General features: G+C 54.7%; 1 protein-coding gene across 1 annotated transcript in view; it reads left to right on the top strand.

Moving 5' to 3' along the window:
• PKD1 (polycystin 1, transient receptor potential channel interacting) overlaps nucleotides 1-20,607 on the top strand; it is a 104,900-nt gene that overhangs the window by 37,657 nt on the left and 46,636 nt on the right. The window contains exons 2-9 of the mRNA XM_090024723.1: nucleotides 5,642-5,713; nucleotides 7,278-7,349; nucleotides 8,573-8,742; nucleotides 10,836-11,504; nucleotides 12,501-12,684; nucleotides 17,495-17,709; nucleotides 19,840-19,955; nucleotides 20,039-20,165. Of these exons, the coding sequence (XP_089880849.1) occupies nucleotides 5,642-5,713; nucleotides 7,278-7,349; nucleotides 8,573-8,742; nucleotides 10,836-11,504; nucleotides 12,501-12,684; nucleotides 17,495-17,709; nucleotides 19,840-19,955; nucleotides 20,039-20,165 (1,625 nt within the window). The remainder of the gene's footprint in view (nucleotides 1-5,641; nucleotides 5,714-7,277; nucleotides 7,350-8,572; nucleotides 8,743-10,835; nucleotides 11,505-12,500; nucleotides 12,685-17,494; nucleotides 17,710-19,839; nucleotides 19,956-20,038; nucleotides 20,166-20,607) is intronic.

Genomic DNA, 20,607 nt, shown 5'->3' with positions numbered 1-20,607 from the left:
AGAGGAGCCTTGTTTTCCCCCCGGCTCCTGCTGGGCTTTGAACCCGGTCCACATTTCCTCCGGCGGGATAGGAAAACAGCGTCATGGCAGCTCGTGGCACCAGGAAGCCACGCACTGCTCCTGTCCTGCAGCCTGTGCTCGGGGCTGGGGGCTCAGCCGCTCTTTCCTGACATCTGTTTTTTCATCCTGCGGCCCAGCCTGTGCCAGGCGGGCGGGATCTTATTTTCCGTGCGAGCCGAGTCGGAGAGGGAGCAGCGGGAAAAGGCGATGGGCCGTGTGGACGTGGCCGGGAGCGACCCGGCGTGTAGGTGGTGCTGCAGCTGATCTCATCTGCCGTCGTCCCCCAGTATTACCCTGCCCTCCCGTCCCTGGCATTGCGGAGGAGAGACCTGACTGACTGCTGGCTCGGGGAAGCAGTGCAGTCAGGTTGCCCTCTCACAGTCAGCTCAGGCAGAAGATAAGTGCTGCCTATGGGAGATTCTTGCACCTCCATGGCCAGTGCTGCAGGGTAGTCCCAAAGCCAGCTGTTTTTAGGAGCTGTCCTGGGGTCATTATCACATCAGTAAGTGGAGAAGTTCAAAGCTTTCTCCGAGCAGGTTGGGAACTGGGCCCTGCTTTCCCTTGCCAGCCCCTCCGAGCAAGCGATGCCCCTCGTAGAGCATGGATTATTTCTCCCTGCTATGGCTCTCGTAGCCTGCTGGGCTCAGCGGGCAGGAGGAGCGTGGGTGCAGGTTGTATTTTGGTGAGACGCCCATGCACGAGGCAGCAGTCGGGCTGAGGGCACTCATGGGTCAAAAGCCACGTGCTGACCCTGCTGGGTGCAGAGGATGGCTCCAAGGACACCCTCAACCCCACTGGGAGAGATGAAGGCAGGGCAGCTTCCAGGGCGAACAGCCCGGCCAGGTGCACGGACCCCTTGGGCTCCATCACCTCGGTGCTCCAGACAGCCCCTGCGGGCAAGGCCAGCCTGGACTGCTGCTGTAGGGAGAGGAGCATCCTCTGCACCGCTGCCCTTGACGGGGTTGGGACAATGACACCGTGCTTCGGCTTGCATGCAGGCCTGATGCCGCCTCCAAACGGGCCGGCCAGTGCAAACAGCAGAGGCCCCGGTTTCAAGTCAGGCTGAGATGGAGGAGGGCATGTGGCGGGGGATAATGCTGCTCCTTGGCCCTCTGCAACGCTCCTTGGCTGCGACGCATACACCCCAGAGCCTGTCGTTGCAGCGGCAAATAAGTGTGTTTGTGGGGGGGGATCTCCGTCCTCTGTGGGGGACAATGCACACACATGAGACATCAGAGCTGCCCTTGGCCCTGGGTCGGAGGCCCTGCCAAGCTCTTTCCAGACATCTCGGAGGAGAGAAGTCAGAGAGATCTTCTCTAGATGCCTCCTTGTTATTGCAAGGAAATGAGTTCCCCGCTGTGCGTGCACCCTCACCGAAGGTACGCGCGGCTAGCTAAAGACCTGGCCCACTGACAGCCCCCGGCTTCCTCGGAGGTATGCAGTGTTTATGCACCAAAATCCTCAATCGTCTGGCTGTCTTCTGCTGGAGGTGTCCAGTAGCAGCGAGCAGATCAGTGGGGGCAAGGGAGGGGATCTCCAGCGCGAGCAATGGGCTTGGCTGGGGGCCAAAGGGAAATCAACTGGATAGTCTGGGACGGCTTTGGGGAAAGTGCCAGGGGTGGCAGGCAGCCAACCTCCCGCTCGCCCGGCTCGGGGATAAGCCAGCGGCGTTTAAACAGCCGAGTGCTAGGGGCCCAGGGCAGCGCGTTCTGGGAGGGCCACGTCAGGATAATCATGCCGTGTTTAAGGCCTGCGTCTGCAATGCCGGGAGCCTCTGCAGGTATTCGAGTGCCTTAACACAGTCCCCATCACCTGCCTTTTATAGTTTCTTCGTTTCTAGGGTTGGAAGGGACCTGAGCAGATCATCGAGTCCGACCCCCTGCCATGGCAGGAAAGAGTACTGGGGTCAAACGACCCCAGCAAGGTGTTCATCTAACCTCCTCTTAAAGACCCCCAGGGTAGGAGCCAGCACCACTTCTCTTGGAAGTTGGTTCCAGATCCTAGCCGCCCAGTCAGCACAAAAAAAAATACCGGGTGGGTTGGGTGGCAGCAGAAATGTCCCCTGAGTCCTGGGACTGCCTTTCTGCATCCACTTAGACAGTAGTCCTCAACCTTTTTTTGTACCAGGACCCATTTCTGAACATGTATGGTCTGTCCCAGCCTAGTGCCCCTCACTCCCGACCCCATGTGGGGCACGGGGACATCTGGCTTTGCCAGCCTGCAAAGGAAAACCACATTTTTCTCCTTTTAAAGGAGAACCCGTTTTTAAAGTTCCGTTATAAAGTTCATTTGCCGCCCTTTCATATACTCTTGCAACCCGCAGGTAGGCAAACCCGGCATGACTAACCCTTGGTGCAGGGCTTGCAGCCGGCTGGCCTGGGGTTTTCAGTGTGCTGCGGTAGCTGAGTTTGGGTTTCCAGCCTCCCCTCCCTGCACTTGCAGCTTCTCTGTGCTCTTATAGCAGGCCCCGGGAGAAATCCTGCTTCTCTCGGGGTGCCTTGTCTGTGGGGACCAGTGAGGGCACCTTCTCCCTAGGCACAGGAGACCGTGCATCACTCAGCCCTCACCCTGTCATGATAGTTAAGTCCATCTTCATCAGAGTGGCTGTTCTTACCACTTGAAGCTGCTGGTTTGGGCTTTCCAGCAGCGAACAGGTGGTTTTCCCATAACCCTTCCTTTTCCAAACTCACACCAGACTGTCTGTCCCTAGCAGGCTTTGCAAAACTTCAGAAGCTAAATGTCTTTATCACTGAAGCAACAGCATCCTTGCTCTGCAGAAGCGCAGGCTGAGACGCACAGTGACACCACAGTTGTAGGCTGCGCAGAGACATAGGTGTAAAGCAGAGACACGAGGCAAATCCAGACTAGAGATCTGGAAGAGCCGTCTCCCCAGGGAGGGGACGCAGCCCATCTCAGCGGCGGCAGCTGTGATCCCAACCCATAGCTGTCTAATACTTTTGCCTTGCAAGCAGGAGATGGAAATGATTTTGGAGGCAACCTCAATGCCTGGGAGTCCCCAAGGGAACACTCACCTGCCTGTACACAGATGCCAGGAGCTTGGGGAACAAGCAGGAGGAGCTCGTCCTCCTGCTCCGTGCAAATAGTTATGACGTCATTGGGATAACAGAGACCTGGTGGGACTCCACCCATGACTGGACCTCGGGTATAGACAGCTATACCCTGTACAGGAGGGATCGGGGAGATAAAAGGGGCAGGGGTGTAGCTCTCCATGTTAAGGAAAGCTACATGTCCCTGCAAGCTGATGTTGGCGACCAGGGTGGGCGACTGGAGACCCTCTGGGTTAAGATCCGTGAGGAACATGGCACAGGGGACACAGTGGTGGGAGTCTACTACAGACCTCCCACCCAAAGCCCTGAGCTTGACCAGGAGTTCGCCCGGGAACTGACTGAGGCCGCTTGCTCCAGGACCTTGGTTGTCATGGGTGACTTCAATCACCCGGACATCTCGTGGGAAGATCACTCAGCTAAATCTGAGCGGGTGCAAAGCTTTCTCTCGTGCGTGGATGACCTCTACCTGACTCAAGAAGTCTGTGGGCCAATGAGAGGCAAAGCGCTGCTCAACCTGGTACTGGCTACGGGGGACGACCTAATCAGCGACCTAGTGATCAATGGGAAGCTGGGTGACAGCGACCACGAGCTGATCACCTTCACCATCTGCCGTAAAGCTGGCAAGTCAGTCAGCAACACAGAAGTCCTTGACTTCAAAAGCCGACTTTGACAAGCTCAGCAGGCTGGTCAGTGAGGCCCTAAGGGACCATGACCCCAGGGAGAGGGGAGTTCAGGATGAGTGGTTGCTCCTCAAGGAAGCGATCCTCGATGCACAAGCTAAGTCTATTCCATCATGGAGGAAAGGCAGCAAGAGGACACAGCAGCCCCCCTGGCTCTCCAGGGACCTAGCAGACCTCCTGAGGCTAAAAAGAAAAGCCTACAAAGGATGGAGGACGGGATTCACCTCCAAGGAGGATTATTCTGCACTGGTCTGGTCCTGCAGGGAGCAAACCAGGAAAGCCAAGGCTGCAACTGAACTCCAACTAGCTTTGAGCATCAAGGACAATAAAAAGTCCTTTTTCAGATATGTGGGGAGCTGTAGGAAAAGCAAGGGCAACATTGGACCCCTGCTGAACCAGATGGGACAACTGATGCCCAGGAAAAAGCCAACCTATTAAATGGGTACTTTGCGTCAGTCTTTCATCAGTCCCATGGGACCTCCTCCATGCATCGCCCACATGTCTGCCTGGGAGCGCTGCATGAAAGAGGCTTCATTTTTGCTATTCAAAAAAAAATAAATGCACGTTGCTTTGCAACCAGCCTTGCTGGCTTCCTCCTCTGTTGCACTTGTTTCCTATTTTGCAAGATTCATGTTCTCATTAACAGGGTGCTAGAAATGGCATCTCAACGTGCTGTTGGCTTGGAGAAGTCCCCCGTGTAATAAGATCAGGGCAGAGACCCTGCTCCAAACTCCCTAAAGCAACACCCCTGGAACTGCAAGCAGTTTTTCTGCTGGTTATTTGGGACCGACCAAGGCAAAAGTCCTTTGTTGCTGGGGGGGAAGCAGGAGGGAACCAGCAGATGAGGACAGGAGATGCTTTTCAGGGTGGAAGCAGCAGGATGAAGTGGCATTCTTAGGTGACGTGACATCTCCAGGATTTCAGAGTGGTACAGTGGGGCCCATCCTGCCTGGAGCCCAGCACACTGGAGGGCTCAGGCCAGCATGCGTCCTTTATGTTGCTGAAAAAAAGTTGGGGTTTTTTTGCAGGGGGTGGAGGAGCCACCCGGATCCAGGAAGCGAAGCTGATGAGGAAGAAATATAAGAGCATAAATCTCACTGGCCTGGTTGAGTGGCATTTCCAAATGGAAGAAAGTTTAAATATGACCTGGAGCTTAGTCAAGCTGAAATTATTGGCATCACGGGGAAGGATTTTAAATGGTGATTTTATAGGGATCCTTTGCATAATGAATTCCTCAACCCCCCCCCCGCAGTACTTTACAAAATCAGGTTCTTGGTTACTGCTCTCCCTCAGCTCTGCCTTTTATCACAGGTATTTTTTAATTTGAAAAGCTGAATGTGTCACTTCAGTAATTAATAACCAGCTCTTTGGCACCAGCAACACTGCTGGAAGGTCCCATCACTAAAAAATTCTGCTTATGAGCTAATAACAGCTTCAGTCAAAATTATTTCTTAAATGAATTATTTCTTGGAGGCACCTCTCAGGCCTCGCTTCTTTTTTTCTGGTTAAAGCCAGTGCCTCAGAATTAGCAAGAAGTTGGTCATGTCTGTCATTGTTTTACTTTAAAGACATTTTGCAGGGTTGCGTGTATGGAGCGATAAGCCTAATTCCTATGCGTATAGAAGCAAAGCTTGGAGCAGCAAATGCTTTATATCTGGGAAAGGTGTTTTTCTTGGCTGGGAAAATTGTTCTGTTTTAATACACCAAGCACTGACTTTCTGTCTGGAGCCTGGATGGGGTTTGGAGACAGCGTCTCCTCTAAGCCTGGGTGATGGAAGAAAGACAAAATGAATTTGAATGATAACAAGCTGCTCTGTGTTTTCCTTTCTCTAGGGATCTTTCCAATAACAAAATCAGCAGTTTAGATGCTCAGATGTTCAAAAGCCTGACTTCCCTGGCAAAACTGTAAGTACATGTTGCACCCTTTTGGTCTCATGGCAAACTGAAGGCATGCATGAGCCATTATCTAAAATCCCTTTTTCCCCCCGTCTGGCAAGTCACTTCTGCTACACAGTCCATCTCCCTCATCCCAGGCTCCTGTGCTCAGGACTCAGCTGTGCCCAAGGCCCCGGGTTCACATCCTTCACAAGGACTATCCAGGCAGTGCATCCAAGTGTATGGGGCAGCGATGCCCTGGAGCCCAGGCAGTTTGACTCAAACTGCTGGTCCTGCTGTAGATAAAGCAATAATCCCGTGCAGCCAAGACAGGCACTGAAAAGGCCATGAGGACAGCTGTGTCAAAAGGCTTTAAGACCCTGGTGTCTAAATCAAGGGCTTTTGAGAGATGGTGCGCATCCGACTCCCAAAGGCTCCTTGCTGAGTAGATCAAACCCCTGCAAGCCCAGCTGGGGCAAGCCAGTGGAGGGACATGCTTAGCCAGGCAGCTCCACCCCAGCTGCAGCCGATCACACCAGCCAGATAGCCCAGAATGACAGTCACCTGGTAGCCTCTCGCTGGCTGCTAGGAAAGGAGCCAGCCACCCAGCTCCCGCAGAGACACGGCTGTGAGGTCTGCCTTTCCCGCCACCCCAGCACGGACACCAAGGGCAGGATGGCTCATGGGTCCTTGCACCTCTTTTGCCCCTAACAGTGGGCACCCCAGAGCTATTGTCTGCACGAGCCAAACCAGCAGCCCCGGAGCGAGATGGGGGGCTTGATCTCTGGGTGCTCTCTGCCTTGGTTTCCCCTCTTGGCCAGGGCTGTCTGTGGAATGGCAGTGCTGCAGCCAGAAGGTAGAGGTCTCCCCTTCCAAAGCAACCTGCCGTCTCTTAGCTCCTTCGAGGTTCAGCTAGTCCTTCAGCCCTCAGTGCAGGACCCTCGCTCTCTCCTTTTGCGGGGCTCATGCTCCCTAACTCTCATGTGAGGCGCCAGCTTTTTCCTAGCCTCAAGCCCCTGCTAACTGCTTACCCTCACCAGGGTGCACACATATTGTCTCCGAGTTTCTTCCCACCCCACCTGAGGAGCTTTTCCACATCAGCCTTTCCCCACCCAAGCCTGTTGCCATGCCAGCCAAGGCACCAACCAACCCAGCTTCCCTCCCCCATAGCCCATCCACAAGCTCTCTCTTACCAGCAGAAAGTTGCCTCTTTTATAGCAGGTTTGGCTTCTCTCCAGGAGTCACATGCCCACCCCAATCACCCACCTCACCTGGAGACTGCCTCTTGCAGAAAAATCCCAGCCTTAAAGGGGCATCCTCCTTGCAGCACAGGCTGCCTAGGGCCTTAAGGGGCAGCTCCTTGCTCATTACGTCTTAGGTCTGTTGGCTCCTAAGAGCAGAAGGAGAAGCTGGGCTCTACGGAGGACAATATGAATAACCAAACTTTGCTGAAGGCAGAATCCATTCCCCAAGCACAGCCCTCAGCTAGCCAGTGCCCTGGGGTGGCCTTGCACTCTCCAGGCACAGCGGGGCTTTCTTGCAATCGCTGAATGTTCTCATGAAACCTTACTTTCCCCTTCTCCTTGTATTGCAGAGATATAAGCCACAACCAGATTTCTACATTAGAAGATGGAATATTTGATAATTTATTTAATTTAACTGAAATGTAAGTTCTGGCTCTTCCACCCCCTGCATGCCGCGGTGTCCAAGACTGCCCTTCCCATGCCTCCACCTGCTCCTCCACCTGCTCGGGGATCTGGGGACAGCACAAAGATTCTCATTCAATGCCGGCATCCTCACAGCGCACAACCCTGAGACCTGGGGAGGGTGGGGAGACTTTCACTGGGGGTGGTAAGGCTTTGCCCAGCTCTAGTAAGAAGGATGATCTGCAGGAAAGGGCACTGACCCGGGACCCAGAAGCCTCAGACCAAAGTGCCTCAATCCTTGAGGTGCTCTCGCAAACATTTTCCTCAAGTCAGATCCGTTCCAGGGATGAAAACCTCACATTTACAGTCGCTGTCCTGTGAGCCCGCACAAACAGACTGTGAGAATAGAGCTCCGTCATTGTTTCCCATTATGCTCTTAAAAGGGAATATGCAAAGGAGCAAGAGTAATTTTTCAGCTCAATATTCACCCACACTGGGCTCTACCCTCAGGTTTTGACAGTAAACCTATACTCAGAGCACGTGGCTCTGTCTCTTAGGGAGGCGCTGGGCTGTGGGTCTAGAAATCAATGCATTTGCTATTCAAAGAACAAAGCAACTCATACTCTCAGTGCTGGGCACAGTGACTCATGCTTGTACCTTGAGTCCTGGGTTCAAATCCTGTGGGCAGCACAGCCAGTGCTGGTTGCACAAACATCTTTCCCTGCTCAGTCCTGTTTGCAGCTGACAGCCAAAGGCTATAATTTAGGCTGGGCTTGACAGCAATTAAAGTTTCCATCTTTTCATTAAACTGTCAGAGGGAAAGATTGCCACTGAGTTTGCATTTCTTTTCTGACAGGCCCATTTTGTTCCTTTAGATTTCTTTTTTGTTTCTGGTGCAGAAAGTCTCCCTCTGCTACAGAGGTTGCCCCTGCACCCAACCGATGTTAAATGGCAGGCTGTTTTGAATATAAGATTATGCCTGTAATTTACTCCTAATTGCACCAATTATTGGTGGTGTGCAAAAAGTGCTTGCAGTGCTTGTCTAATTCCAGTCTTTAGAAAAATCCTGTTAATCACTGCTTGATTCTCCATTCTTTAACTCCCCTAGTGATTTTATGAGGCATCGCACTGGAGCGGTGCAGATGGCAACAGAGGGGACCCGTACGTTGGTGTAATGAACACTTATCACATGCTTCCCATTGTCAAGTTAACACATAATCTCCCTGTAATCCCTCTCTTATAGAAACTTAAGTCTGAATCCGTTTCTTTGCGACTGCAAACTTTCATGGCTGCCCCGCTGGGCGGAAGAAAGAAAAGTTAAAGTGATCCAGGCGGCCGAGACAAAATGTGCCCATCCTCCTGAAGTGGCCAACCTTTCTCTTTTCAACATTTCATTCACCAACTTGACTTGTGGTAAGGAAGGGCTCTGGCTCACAGTGGTGGTGAAGTCACTGCAAATGATGATGATAAGTGGTGGACCCTTGCTGGCTTTGAGACATGAGTGCCAATCCAACCCATGCAACGACTTGCAAGTCTCATCAGATGGGTCCTTGGTGAAGCTGAGCCAAGCTCCCAGGAGATACGTTAGTAAGACCAGTTTCCCAGCTGGCATCAACAGAGAGGTTCAGGACTGAATGGACTACAGGTATTAAGGCACTGATGCACATAGGCTACATCTGGAGTCCTGTGTCCAGTTTTGGGCCTCCCACGATGTGGACACATTGGAGAGAGTCCAGTGGAGGGCAACAAAAATGACTGGGGGGCTGGGGGACAGGACTAGTGAGGAGAGGCTGAGAGAAATGGGCTTATTGAGTCTGGAGAAGAGAAGACCGAGGGGGGAATTGAATAGCAGCCTTCAACTCCCTGCAAGGGGGCTGCAAAGAGGGTGGAGCTGGGCTGCTCTCAGTGGGGGCAGATGACAGATCGAGCAATGGGCTCAAGCTGCAGAAAGGAAGTTGAGGTTGGATGTTAAGAAAAACTTTCTCACAAGGAGGGTGGTGAAGCACTGGGACAGGCTTCCCAGAGCGGTGGTGCAGTCTCCATCCTTGGAGGTGTTGAAGACCCAAGTACACAAAGCCTTGGCTGGGATGATGAAGTTGGGGCTGGTCCTGCGTGGAGCAGGGGGTTGGACTGGATGTGACCTCCTGAGTTCCCTTCAACCCTCCTTGTCTGATTCAATATTTCTTTTTTTTTAAACTTAAAAAAAAAAGCTAGTTACTATGGAAACTGCAATGTAGCGGGCATGGTGGAGTCTAATGACATCTTTAAGTCAAGGGGAAGTTGTTGAATGGCTTTAGGAAATGCTAGCAATGACTCCTGATTACCACTGATTGCATGGGGCATACATAAAGTAATCAGGCTGATATGTGGGGGGAAGTTCAAGGCATCTCCAGGCATCTACAGCCTTAGCACGGGTCTTTTCCCCGGTATTTCTGCATCAACGGTGGCACGTCTCAGTGGCTCTAGCGAGGTTTCAGAGGGAGGCAGTCAGGGAAAGCTCAGGGAAGGACAACACTGTTGAGATGTTTGGGGGGGACGTGTTGTAGCAACAGTTAGAAACAGAGCAAAACATGCCTGGATTGCGTGGGCAGGCCTGGACGCAAGGCAAGGAAGTCCCAGCTGGGCTGCGGCTGTGTACACTGCAAAGGGAGCGTGTGTTTGTGGCCGAAAAAATCTGCCCCTCTTAGGCAGGTCGGAGGATGGAGAACTCAAGCGGGAGAGCCTGCTGCTACCAGCAGGTGCGCGTCTGTGTGCACCTGTGAGCCTGCACGTGTGTATTGTGTGTGTGCACATGTGCCAGTGCGGGTGCACATATGTGTATGTCTCTTCCCCCATGCTCCTCCATGTGCATTTTGTGTGTGCGTGCATGTGCACCTTTACTCTTGCCTATGTGCAGCCATGTACATGCGTGCAGTATGCATGTAGTCCCACGTGCTGCCTTGCACATTCACCTCTGTGTCAGTGACAATGGAGGGAGGTCCTAGCTGCACCAGAGGACATGGGAGAGCAGGGCTCTCCCCTTCTCCACAGCACGGGGATGTAGGCATCTTCTCCACCCCCTCCACCACCTGCATATGCCTGCACTATTTGCATGTTTGGGCTTTTCACTTGGAAACTGGAGGCACAAGGGAGCAGCCTGCACCAGGCCAGGCAGGGAGACAGCCAGGATGCCCCACACCCCTGTGCTCCAGCTGCACACATGTGCAGGGGCTCAGACCAACCAGCTCCGCACCCGGGGAGCAGCTCTGCATCCCATCACTGCTGAGCCCGGCTGCCGCACAGCCCTGGGCTTGCAGCCGCGTATTCCCATTCCCACTTGTCTAAAGGGGCAGGAAAGCCCCCTGACGGGTCACCCAACAGGCTTGCCAGGTAGGACAGCTCAGCCCAGGAGCCCTCTCCTGCCACTCCTGTCCCCTTCGCAGGGGTGCAGTGCAGTGTTTTGGGGCCCAAAGCTCTGCTTTTGCCTGCTCCGCTTGCAGCTGAGTGCTCCGGTCTCTCCCCTCCAGACGCAGAGTACCTGGCATGCATGACTGACAACCGCACAGGAGAGGCCGACGCCGTCGTCCTCTTTGCACCCGGCCGCCGTGAGAACCTCACCGAGGAAGCCTGCAGTGCCCTGTGCTACGCGGAGGACCAGGACTACGGCGGCTTCAGCGACCAAGGCTGGTGTCTGTGTGGTGCCACCCTCCAGCCAAACAACTCCTCTGCTTGCTGGTCCTTTTGCACCGAGCCTGCACCTGAGCCGGCCTGCCACAGCCCGGCACTTGTTCCTTCCATCTTCCAGGCACGGCTGCAAGCCTCCTTCACGGGGCACCACCAGCTGTCCAGCCTGCACCATGCCGTGGCCTTTCGCCTCAGCGTGCCAGTTGCCATCAGCACTTTACGGTGGGACTTCGGGGACCTCTCGGGGGTCCTCAGCACTACCAACCACACCACTCTCCACAAGTACATGCTGCCTGGGTGGTACAACGTCACCGCCACCCTTCTTGTGGGCAGCAGGATCAGCTCCGTGCAGACGGAGGTCGAGGTGGTGGCTCCCCCGGATGAAGTGGAGCTGCAGTGTCCTTCGCTGGTCAGGACGAGCGAGAGCCTGGACCTGAGGATCAGGAACAGGGGTGGCACTGGCCTGTCGGCAGCGTACAGCATCACTGCGGAGTCCAAGGACCTGGGCAAAGGTGAGCCGGCGGAGGGGACAAGGCTACGGCTGAGGCCAAGCTTGGCTGGGAGGTCCCTCTAAATCCCTTGCTTCCAAAGCCCTTCCAGCACAGGGACCCCTGGGCCTGACTCTCGCTTTGCAGCTGGTGCCCAGGGCACTGAGCATTGCTGTTCAGACTCAGTGGCCATTTGTGCCCATGGAAATGGCTGCATGCATGGCAGGACAATGGAGGCACAGACACAGTCGCTTTCTGTAGTGCCAGGTGCCTGCTGTGGGGCACCCGGGTTGGCCTGTGTCCCCAGGTAGGGCATGCATGTGGCTTAGCACCTTCAACTTGTGGCCTGTTATAAACTAGTCAGGGGGGATCAGCAGGCATTGGGGAAGTCACTGTTTCCCCGAGCACCGCCAGGAGTGACCAGGAATAACGGTGACAAGCTGGCAGAGGGTAGGTTTAGGTTAGATATCAGGAGGCGCTACTTCACGGTCAGGGCGGCTAGGGTCTGGAACCAACTTCCAAGAGAAGTGGTGCAGGCTCCTACCCTGGGGGTGTTTAAGAGGAGGTTAGATGAACACCTAGCTGGGGTCATTTGACCCCAGTACTCTTTCCTGCCATGGCAGGGGGTCGGACTAGATGATCTGCTCAGGTCCCTTCCGACCCTAGAAACTATGAAACTTGACATTTCTTCCACTCCACAGCCCCTTGTGTCCTTCCTCCCCAAACTCCTGGTTCATCACAGCTCTTGTACACCCCACAGAGCAAGTTTCTTAGTAGGTAACAGCCCCCAGCCACTATGGCCCTGTGGTGCGGTATGCACCTGGGACCACTGGCAGCACACGGGCTCTTACCACCCAGACAATGAGCTGGTAGCAGCAGGTGGCTCATCATCTGTGCATCCAGCCAGGGAAGGGGGACACGGTCCCACATGCTTAGCTGGGTCTTACCATGGCAGGCTGAGAGTCTCCCCTTGCAACGTGTCTATGGAAACCACTTCATGCTCCGGTTTTTCTTTCGCAGCGGTTCACCCCCTGTGCCCCTCGGATGGCTTGGTCTTCCCTGGCAATGGCTATTGCTACCGGCTGGTGGTGGAGAAGGCCGAGTGGCTGAAGGCCCAGCAGCAATGCCAGGAGCATGGCAACGGCGAGCTGGCCTTTGTGAGCAGTCCCGAGATCCAGAGCTTCTTGGTCTCCCGGGTCATCAGGTGAGTGGGACAGGGGGGCAGATGGCAGAGTCCCAGCTCAAGGGGCCGGGGATTTCATCTCCCTCTCATGCAGAGAGTCCGGCCTTCTGCGCTCACTGGGGATTAGCACCCAAGTGAGGGTTTTGCAGGGCATAGCTGACCCCACTGCCACCCTCCACACATGCTCGCAGGTAGGGGAAGGCTGGGGAGAAGCAGAGCCCTGCAGCAGGTGCATTGGCAGTGGTGGGAAGCCCAGCATCCGGCACATGAGCCCCAGAGAGGGCAGGCTGCACTCAGTTGGGAGGAGCCCGATGCCCCAGGCTGCATGTGGGGCAAAGGCGGGAGGTCCTCAGTGGGCAGAGGGGCACGGCAGCATCCCTGTCTGCGAGGCACAAGCGCCTGCTGAATTTGCAGGGGGTGGAGGCAGCATTTGAGTCTAGTTTGCTGCAGGTAGGGTGCTTGAGACAGACCTCAGGGCTCATCAGAGGTCATTCAAGGCCTCTCTGGCCGCAAAATTCCCCTCTAAGCTTGTGTACCGATGGCTGCTGCCACACCCCAGAGGTGGCTGCATTTCACCGGTGCTAGCAAAGGGCTTTGGGAGCCTTGGTAACAAGGAAGGTAGGTGCTTGGATTGCAGGGTCTCAGCCACATCGTCCCCTCCGCTAGCTCTCAGCCCTCTTGGGAACAAATATGTGTCAGGTTGTGATGGCATCCATCCTATCCCAATGCCAGGGCTCGCTAACCAGATAGCCAGGGATTGAACCCACCCGATAAATGCCCCTCGTGCAGTCGGCCACCTAAGGGGGCAAATGACTGAGACGCCTTTCAAGGGGACTGGCCACACTGGTCAGCTTGCAGATGCAGATGCTGGCAGAGGCTCCTTCATAAACACGTCCCAGCCAGCCCACGAGCCGCACAGCTGCGTGTGACGTAGCCTGCGCTGGGCCCGGCGCCCCTTCTCCCAAGCTTGTTTTCCTGCTCTGTTCCCCTCGCCCGGGGATTTGTCCCGAGATTATGCACATGTGGTCCCTGGCATGGCCGGGCCAGAGGAGCCTGCCTGAGCCAAAGGGTCACTGGGCGCACTGATTTATCATGGGTTGCGTGCGGGGCGGCTGACAGGCTGTAGGGGCGGTGAAATCATGAGGCCTGGGAAGGAGTGAGCCGACTTCCCAGCTGCTGTGGCTTGCCATTCCCCGCCCAGCTCCTTTCATTAATCCGTTCAGATAAACGTGAATGAGACAGTTCCAGGAGGCGATTTCCCTGGTGATAAAGCCCACATGAGCTGGGTTGCAGCATGCAACCTCCCGGGCTCCTCCTGGGGAAACAACTGGTGCAGAACACGGCCCTTGGACCCGCTCTTGCTGCTCCTCCTCCCTCCGAGCCCCTTCACCACTGTGCCATGGACCGGGTCCCTCCCCAAACCAGTACATCATGAACCACACGCTTCATCCGAACCTCCTGGGGTTTCGCTCTGCCAAGTCAGGTTGTTCAGTAGGTGTGTAGTTATGCTGCCGCTTTCGTAAGGTGCGGATGAGATCTTACTTTGGTCAAGGGAGAATTTAATCCGGCGCTTGCTCCTTTCAAGTCCCTGGAGCCAAGAGGCAGGGAACAATTCTGCTTGTGTCTCTGTTCGTCTCTTTGAGGACTTGCCATTAGATCATAGCTGGAATCAGAAAAGGAAAAACTCCATCGGCTTTTACCGCCCGCTCCCCCAAATCTCTCCCAGCAGTTTGGGAGCCGAACACCGCAGTTATTTATTTTTTAATCTTATTTGCCATGAAAGCTACTGATTCACAAAGCAGTTATTTTGGTCGTCGCTTTTCAACGTGACCTCATTAATCATCCCATCTGGCACGGAGCAAGAGACACCAATTATCTCCTCCGTCTGCTTTCTGCAAAGCCGCCGTGCCATCCTCCAAGCGTGGCTGCTCTCACCAGAAAGTGGAGAGGGGCTGGAGTGCAACTTGGAGAGAGGGCCAAAGGCTGTGGGACGTGCCAGGCAATGGCTTCCCCTGCAGGCTTAGGGAACCAGCATCCAGGCATAAACAGCACTGTCATGGGGAGAAACAGAGGGCAGACCCCGAGGAGCTGGGGAGAACCCTGGGGTCAGGAAGCCACTGGGGAAGGCAAAAGTAAAAGGAAAGAAACAAAAAACTTCTTGCCTATAGCAGGATCCGCGGCAAAGCCGAAAATGGAGGCAGGACTCAAGCAGCTCGTTAGCCGCGCCTTTATACAGCTGCGGCCAGCAGATAACGCCGGCAGCAGGAGCTGGCCAGCGGCTATAAAAAGGGCCACTGGTAAGGAAGCAGGGACCTTAACAGAGAGGTCCCTCCCAGAGCCCCTACAAAGGGAAAAGGGGTGGGAAGCTGCCTCTTCCAACACGGGAACACAGCGAAGCCCGCTGTAGGAACACCGCTGGTGGTGGCAGCACAGGGAGCAAGGAAGCTGTCATCCCTTGCTCAGACTGGGGGCCCGGCCCTGTAGACCAGAAAGAATGGAAGGAGGGTGACACCAGGGGCTACTACCGGGGAGCCAGAGGGAGCAGCAGCCACCAGGACGCCAGACCAGGTGGGATCGTCGCAGGCTCTGGTGGGCTTGAGGAGACGCCCCAGGTAAGGGACAAAGGGCATAAGCAGCACAAGGGGCTGCAGAAGATGGGCCCCAGTGGCGTAGAGCCCCCACAACGAGGGACGTGTAGGAGGTGCGCGGAGAAGGGCCACCATGGGTCCAGCGAGCCCACAGGTGAGTCGAAGAGTGAAGAGGAGAGTGTTGGAGCTAGCAGTCTAGCCAGGTCCCACTTTATGGCTGCCTAGGGACCTTGGGCATCTGAGGCCTGGCATTGTTGAGCTAGATGTGAGCATAGAAGGCAAGAGGGTAGAGACCTTCCCCTTTTTGTGCACATCTTCATATTTTCTTTGTTGCTGATAACGTTTCTTTTGTTTCCCACCTTTGGAGGGGTTGTGATGCAAGGTATCTAGGGACCAGGTGTTGCTTAAGACCAGGAGGGGTTACTATCTCCTGGGATGCCAGGCAGTAGTAAGGCGCTGTGGGTGGAGGTAGGATTAGGCCCTTCAGGCTGATACAACCATCCCCAGTGAGCATCTGCAGAGCCCCAGCAGTCGGAGAAACCGGCCGAAGGACATCGTGAACCCATTGAAGCAGGGTGTAAGGGCAAGGTAGAGGGGAGGTGGAGCCTCGCAGAAGATCAACATCCAGCTGTCCCATACTCGAGAGAACCCCAGCAGTCGGACACCCCATCACTAGAATAAGATACGAAGTCGTGGCAGGCGAGATTGGGGGAGAGAATATTCAGGAGAGAGACATCCACTCGATGGGACAGCAGGGATGGACAGGTGAACACCCCCAGCATCTGGGGCTGTGTGGTGCGTGACTGGATGTTCAAGATCAGACGGGCACAAGCATCTTGGGGGAGAGAGAGAAAAGCCTCTTGTGGCTGTTGAAGACCTGACAGTGCTTTCCCTACATCAGCCTTGAGGCTCAGCCAGTTTCCTAATTGGGAAGTCACAGTCCACTTGCCTAAAACGATCCGAGCAGCTTCCACTGTACGTGGCATGCTTTGCTTCCTACCCCAGGAGGCTTTGATGTACTGGTGCCGAGAGCCTGTCATTTCCTACCCCAGATGTTGTGACATTTCAGGAGTGAATTATGCAGTCCCATGCCTTGACTTGCAGGAGACCCTCAAGGCCCCGGCCTGCCTTTCATTCAACTCTGCCCCACTGCTATTGCCACCTGCGGCGCAGGGCTCATGGCAGCTGGGTTTCTTCAGAAGTCCCCAGAGGCAAAGAACAAGGTTTGCTGAAGAGACAGATCCATCTGAAAGCGTGGCGTGGCCCTAAACCGCTTGAGAGCCCCAAGGAAGGGCTCTGTGATACCCCAAAGCTTGTTGGAGTCTAACCCGGCCATGCAGTTGGTCCAGTAAAAGAAATCAGCCACAGCAATCCTTGCACCTTTGACCTTGACTCGTTTCAGAGCTAAAGGACAGGGGTTAAGGTAATACAGCGTATCGTAAGGTAATACAGGTGTGCCAGGGTATCCCTTCAACTTGCATTTGAGTTGGGCCTGGGACAGCCTTGCTGGGTACCTGGGATTCAACCCCTCTCTGCCACTTCTAAACCTGCCGCTCCTGCCGTTGACATTGCAGTGTTAAAACATGTTGGTCCCTACATCTGTCTCGGCGTGGATGGGTGCCTGGGTGCTGATTGTGGGTGCTGCGTTCCCAAGCCAGACTGGGTTGTGGATGGCATTGTTAAGAGAGGAGGAAAAGGAAGAACCAAGGACAATTCAAATCAGTTTTGCAAACCACCGAAGCTCCGGCACCTTTCCTTCCTTTGGACCACCATGGGTCTTCCTTCCATCTCTTGAATTTGGTTTGCTTATCGGGTATGCTGTGCACATCATTGTAGCAAGCCGCCTAGCACCTCCCCATGCTGAACTATGGGTTGTAGGAACTATAGGATCGCTATGCTATATATAGTCTGTTACTAAAGGCAATGCTTCCTGAACTTCCTGGGCTGTTGAATCAACAGGGCCCCAGCTCTATCCCACAGGCAGGGTGCTTTCAGGACAGTAGCTTTAACTGACTAGCAGGCTGCAATGAGATTTCTCATTAAAGAACTGGATCCTGGTGGTGGAAGGAGCATTGCCATCAGGTCGTTGTTAAAAGGGGTCTGAGACCCCCGGGTGGAAGCGGCTGTTGTTCTGGTTCTTATTTTCATTGAGAACCAGAGATGGCATCGGTCCCAGATCTTCCTCGTGCTTGTGATTTCCTGACGGATTCTAGCTCGACTTATTTTCTGGGTTATTTCTGTAGGAGCTTGGACGTCTGGATCGGATTCAACGATTTCGCAAGCGCCGGAGCGCAGCAGCGTGGCGAAGGCTTCAATCTGGAGAGCTGTCAGAACTGGCTGCCTGGGGAGCCCCATCCCTCCAATGCCGACCACTGCGTCCGCATGGGCCCGACAGGCCAGTGCAACACTGACCTGTGCATCGCCACGCACAGCTATGTGTGCCAGTACAAGCCTGAAGGTGGGTTCTGCTGCCTCCCTGCTCTCCACGGGCTGGGGTGGAAGCACATGGGCTTTTCACATCCTGGCATGAGTCAGTCCAGGGGGAAGGGGAGGGAAGGGCCTTCCTCCACCCCTCCCCGGTAATCGTCGTCTTTGCTGGATGGAATCTGGAAACTTCGATTGGGCAGTAAAAGGGTAGAGACCGTGGGAAGGGGAGAAACTGCAGGGGAGATGGAGATGGCTTCTCACGCTGCCTTACTGTCCCCCACGAGGTTTGAGAAAGGGCTGGTTTGGGAGCATGGGTAGAAACACCTAGCACTAGTTGCATACAGCTGATCGGATCTGTGCAAGGGCCCTAACTGAAATCAGAAAATTAGGGTTGGGAGGTCACATCTAGTCCAACCCTTTGCTCAAACCAGGACCAGCCCCAGCTACATCATTCCAGCCAAGGCTGAGTTGAGCTGGGCCTTAAAAACCTCCGAGGATGGAGAGTCCAGCACCTCTCTGGAGTCTGTCTGTGTGTCTTGCATTTGCTTCTCACTGTTGTAGTCTAGGAACCACCTTAGTGCAGGTAGACATGTCACAGAGACCAGCTGTCGTTACTGGGACATCCCAGGTGCTTGCCTGGCATCCTTAAGAGACTCCTCAGGGGATGTACAAAAAACTGGGGTTTGGTTGCGAGCTTTGAATCAACAGCCTTGCACCGCGAGGGAGCTGCTGCATGGCCATCTAGCCCTGCCTGCATGTCCAGCAAATGTCTGAAAACACGGATGTCCTTGGTTCTCATGCAGGGACGTGGCCCTTTGTTCTTGGGGGAGGTTCAGGGAAAACATCATGCCAAAGCCCAGGCTCAGGCAGCAGGGTTGAAAGTGCGCAGTCCCTGTATGTAATGGCCCTCTGTGGGGATGCTGGAGAAGCAGGCACTAAAACCAGTGCCTGAATTACTGTAGTATTTGTCCTTTTTCTAGCTGCTTGTGCAGCAACCCAGTCCTCTACCCACCAGGGGCGACATGCAAGGGAGCTGAAGTAATATGGCTCATGATGGTCAGGCAATGCATAAGCTTATGGAGTCTGTCTTATGCTTTGCCTGATCATCATGAGCAATATTGCTTCAGCTCCCCCGAATTTCCCTTGCATGTTGCCCACTGAGGGATTTGCTAGAAAAGGAAAAGTTGTGGAGGGGAGATCTGGGCTGAGATCTGACCAGTTAAGTCAAGGTTGAAGGGTGTCAAGTAGCATCTCCCGTGCGCAGAACGTCAGGAGTAACCTCAGCCTCTTCTCCCAATAGTCCAAACATGTCCCCATATTAACAGACATGAGCTCTCCCGTGCCTGCTGTCTGGGTGAGAGGAGACAGTGCCCACAGGATGCCAAGGACTCAGATGCCCGAGCTTACCTTGACTTCCAGTGAGCTGGGTCACCTGCTCCCATCTTTGTGGGCATTGCAGTTAGCTGATTTATCTCCGCTCGGTGCAGCCCAAGGGCTGGAGGTTCAAATGTTTCCTCCATATGAATGACTTGGGGTAGAATCTATTGAGGGGGAAGCCAACTGGCCAGGAAAGACTGCACCTGGGGGACCCCCCTCCTTCCCCATAGCCCGAGCAAACTGCCCGGAGACAAATTCCCCATCCTTACAGACAAACAAGGAAGGCAGATGGAGATGGGAGGAAGCACAAGGCATGACAGGGAGACAGAGAGCAATGATGGGAGGTGATACAGGTAAGGGGGAAAGGCAAGAGATGATGGACCCCAGATGTGGCACCAGCAGCTGCTGGTACCTTCAGCCCTTAAAAGTCAGCCTGGTTCGGAGCACCTCGAGCTGGCTTCTGCTTTTGAGGGAAACCAGGCGGCCCCGGCCAAGTTTCCGCAGGTGTGCGAGTGGGGGTCTGTTCACCCCAACAGCAAGCCCCAGACACAGGACAGGAAGGAGAGGTGGTGGAGGTGGAAAACGAAGCACAAGAGCAGCTGCCTCTCCTACAAGAGGGAGGCGTCATGTGGCTGCAGCTCATACAAGACGCGCTTTATAATTCCCCCTGCTCTGGGCGTTGCTGCTGTGAGCCGCGGCATGCTTTCGTGCAGGCAGGGCGGAGGGCCAGTTGCAGGGTTTCCTGCATCTCCCCGGCGTCACGTAACGCCTCGTTCATCCACAGGGATTCTCTTAAATGCCGACAACTTTTACGTGGGCAACCCGGCATTCGACTCGCACGCGCCTGTGAGGAACGTGACCAGGGAAGATTCGCTCTCGGCCCCGCGGGACGCGGTGGAGGTAAGGCAGACGTGCGCTCTGGCCTCTCGGCGCTGGCCCTGCCCATGGGCAGCCGTGTGATGCCCCGGGGTTTTGTTTTCCAGATGCTGATGTTCCCCACTTGGGAGTTCGAGCACGAGGGATTTTTAACTGCCTTTGAGTTTGTGACTCAAGAGCTGCAGCAGCCTGCTCAAGTGAGGCTTCAGGTGCATAGGCCGGCTGGCAGAGAAGGTAGCGTCTCATCTCCCCTCCCTCCCTGACTAGGTTTGGTTGTAATGGGGCGCTTAAAGCGCTGCCCTGGGGGCCTTTTCTCCAGAATGACTTTATGCATTTTTTTCCCCTCTTGAGGAATCACCAGCCTGAAGTTTTCCCCTCCCTGCTTGGGCTGGAGCGACATCCCGGGGCTGTCTCCATGCAGGCCTCTTAGGTTCCAGCATGTAGATTTGAGGGTCACCTCTTTAACCCAGATGCCTTTTCCCGAAGATGTGTAGCGGGTGTTGGAGTTAAACTGGTACTCAGCAAAAACCCATTTCTTCCCCATGGCTGGGGCTTTCTGCCTCCGGGCTCCTCTGCCACTGGCATGCTCCTATTGATCACCACTGAACATCGCAGGTCAGGTGGGAATTGAACAGATGCTTCCCCCGCTCCCAAACAAGTCTGGCACTGTCTTTTG

This window comes from Crocodylus siamensis, chromosome 12 (genome assembly GCF_052110815.1).
Source record: "Crocodylus siamensis isolate JL-2025a chromosome 12, ASM5211081v1, whole genome shotgun sequence".
NCBI lineage: Eukaryota > Metazoa > Chordata > Crocodylia > Crocodylidae > Crocodylus > Crocodylus siamensis.
This window is presented reverse-complemented; position numbering and strand designations above follow the sequence as displayed.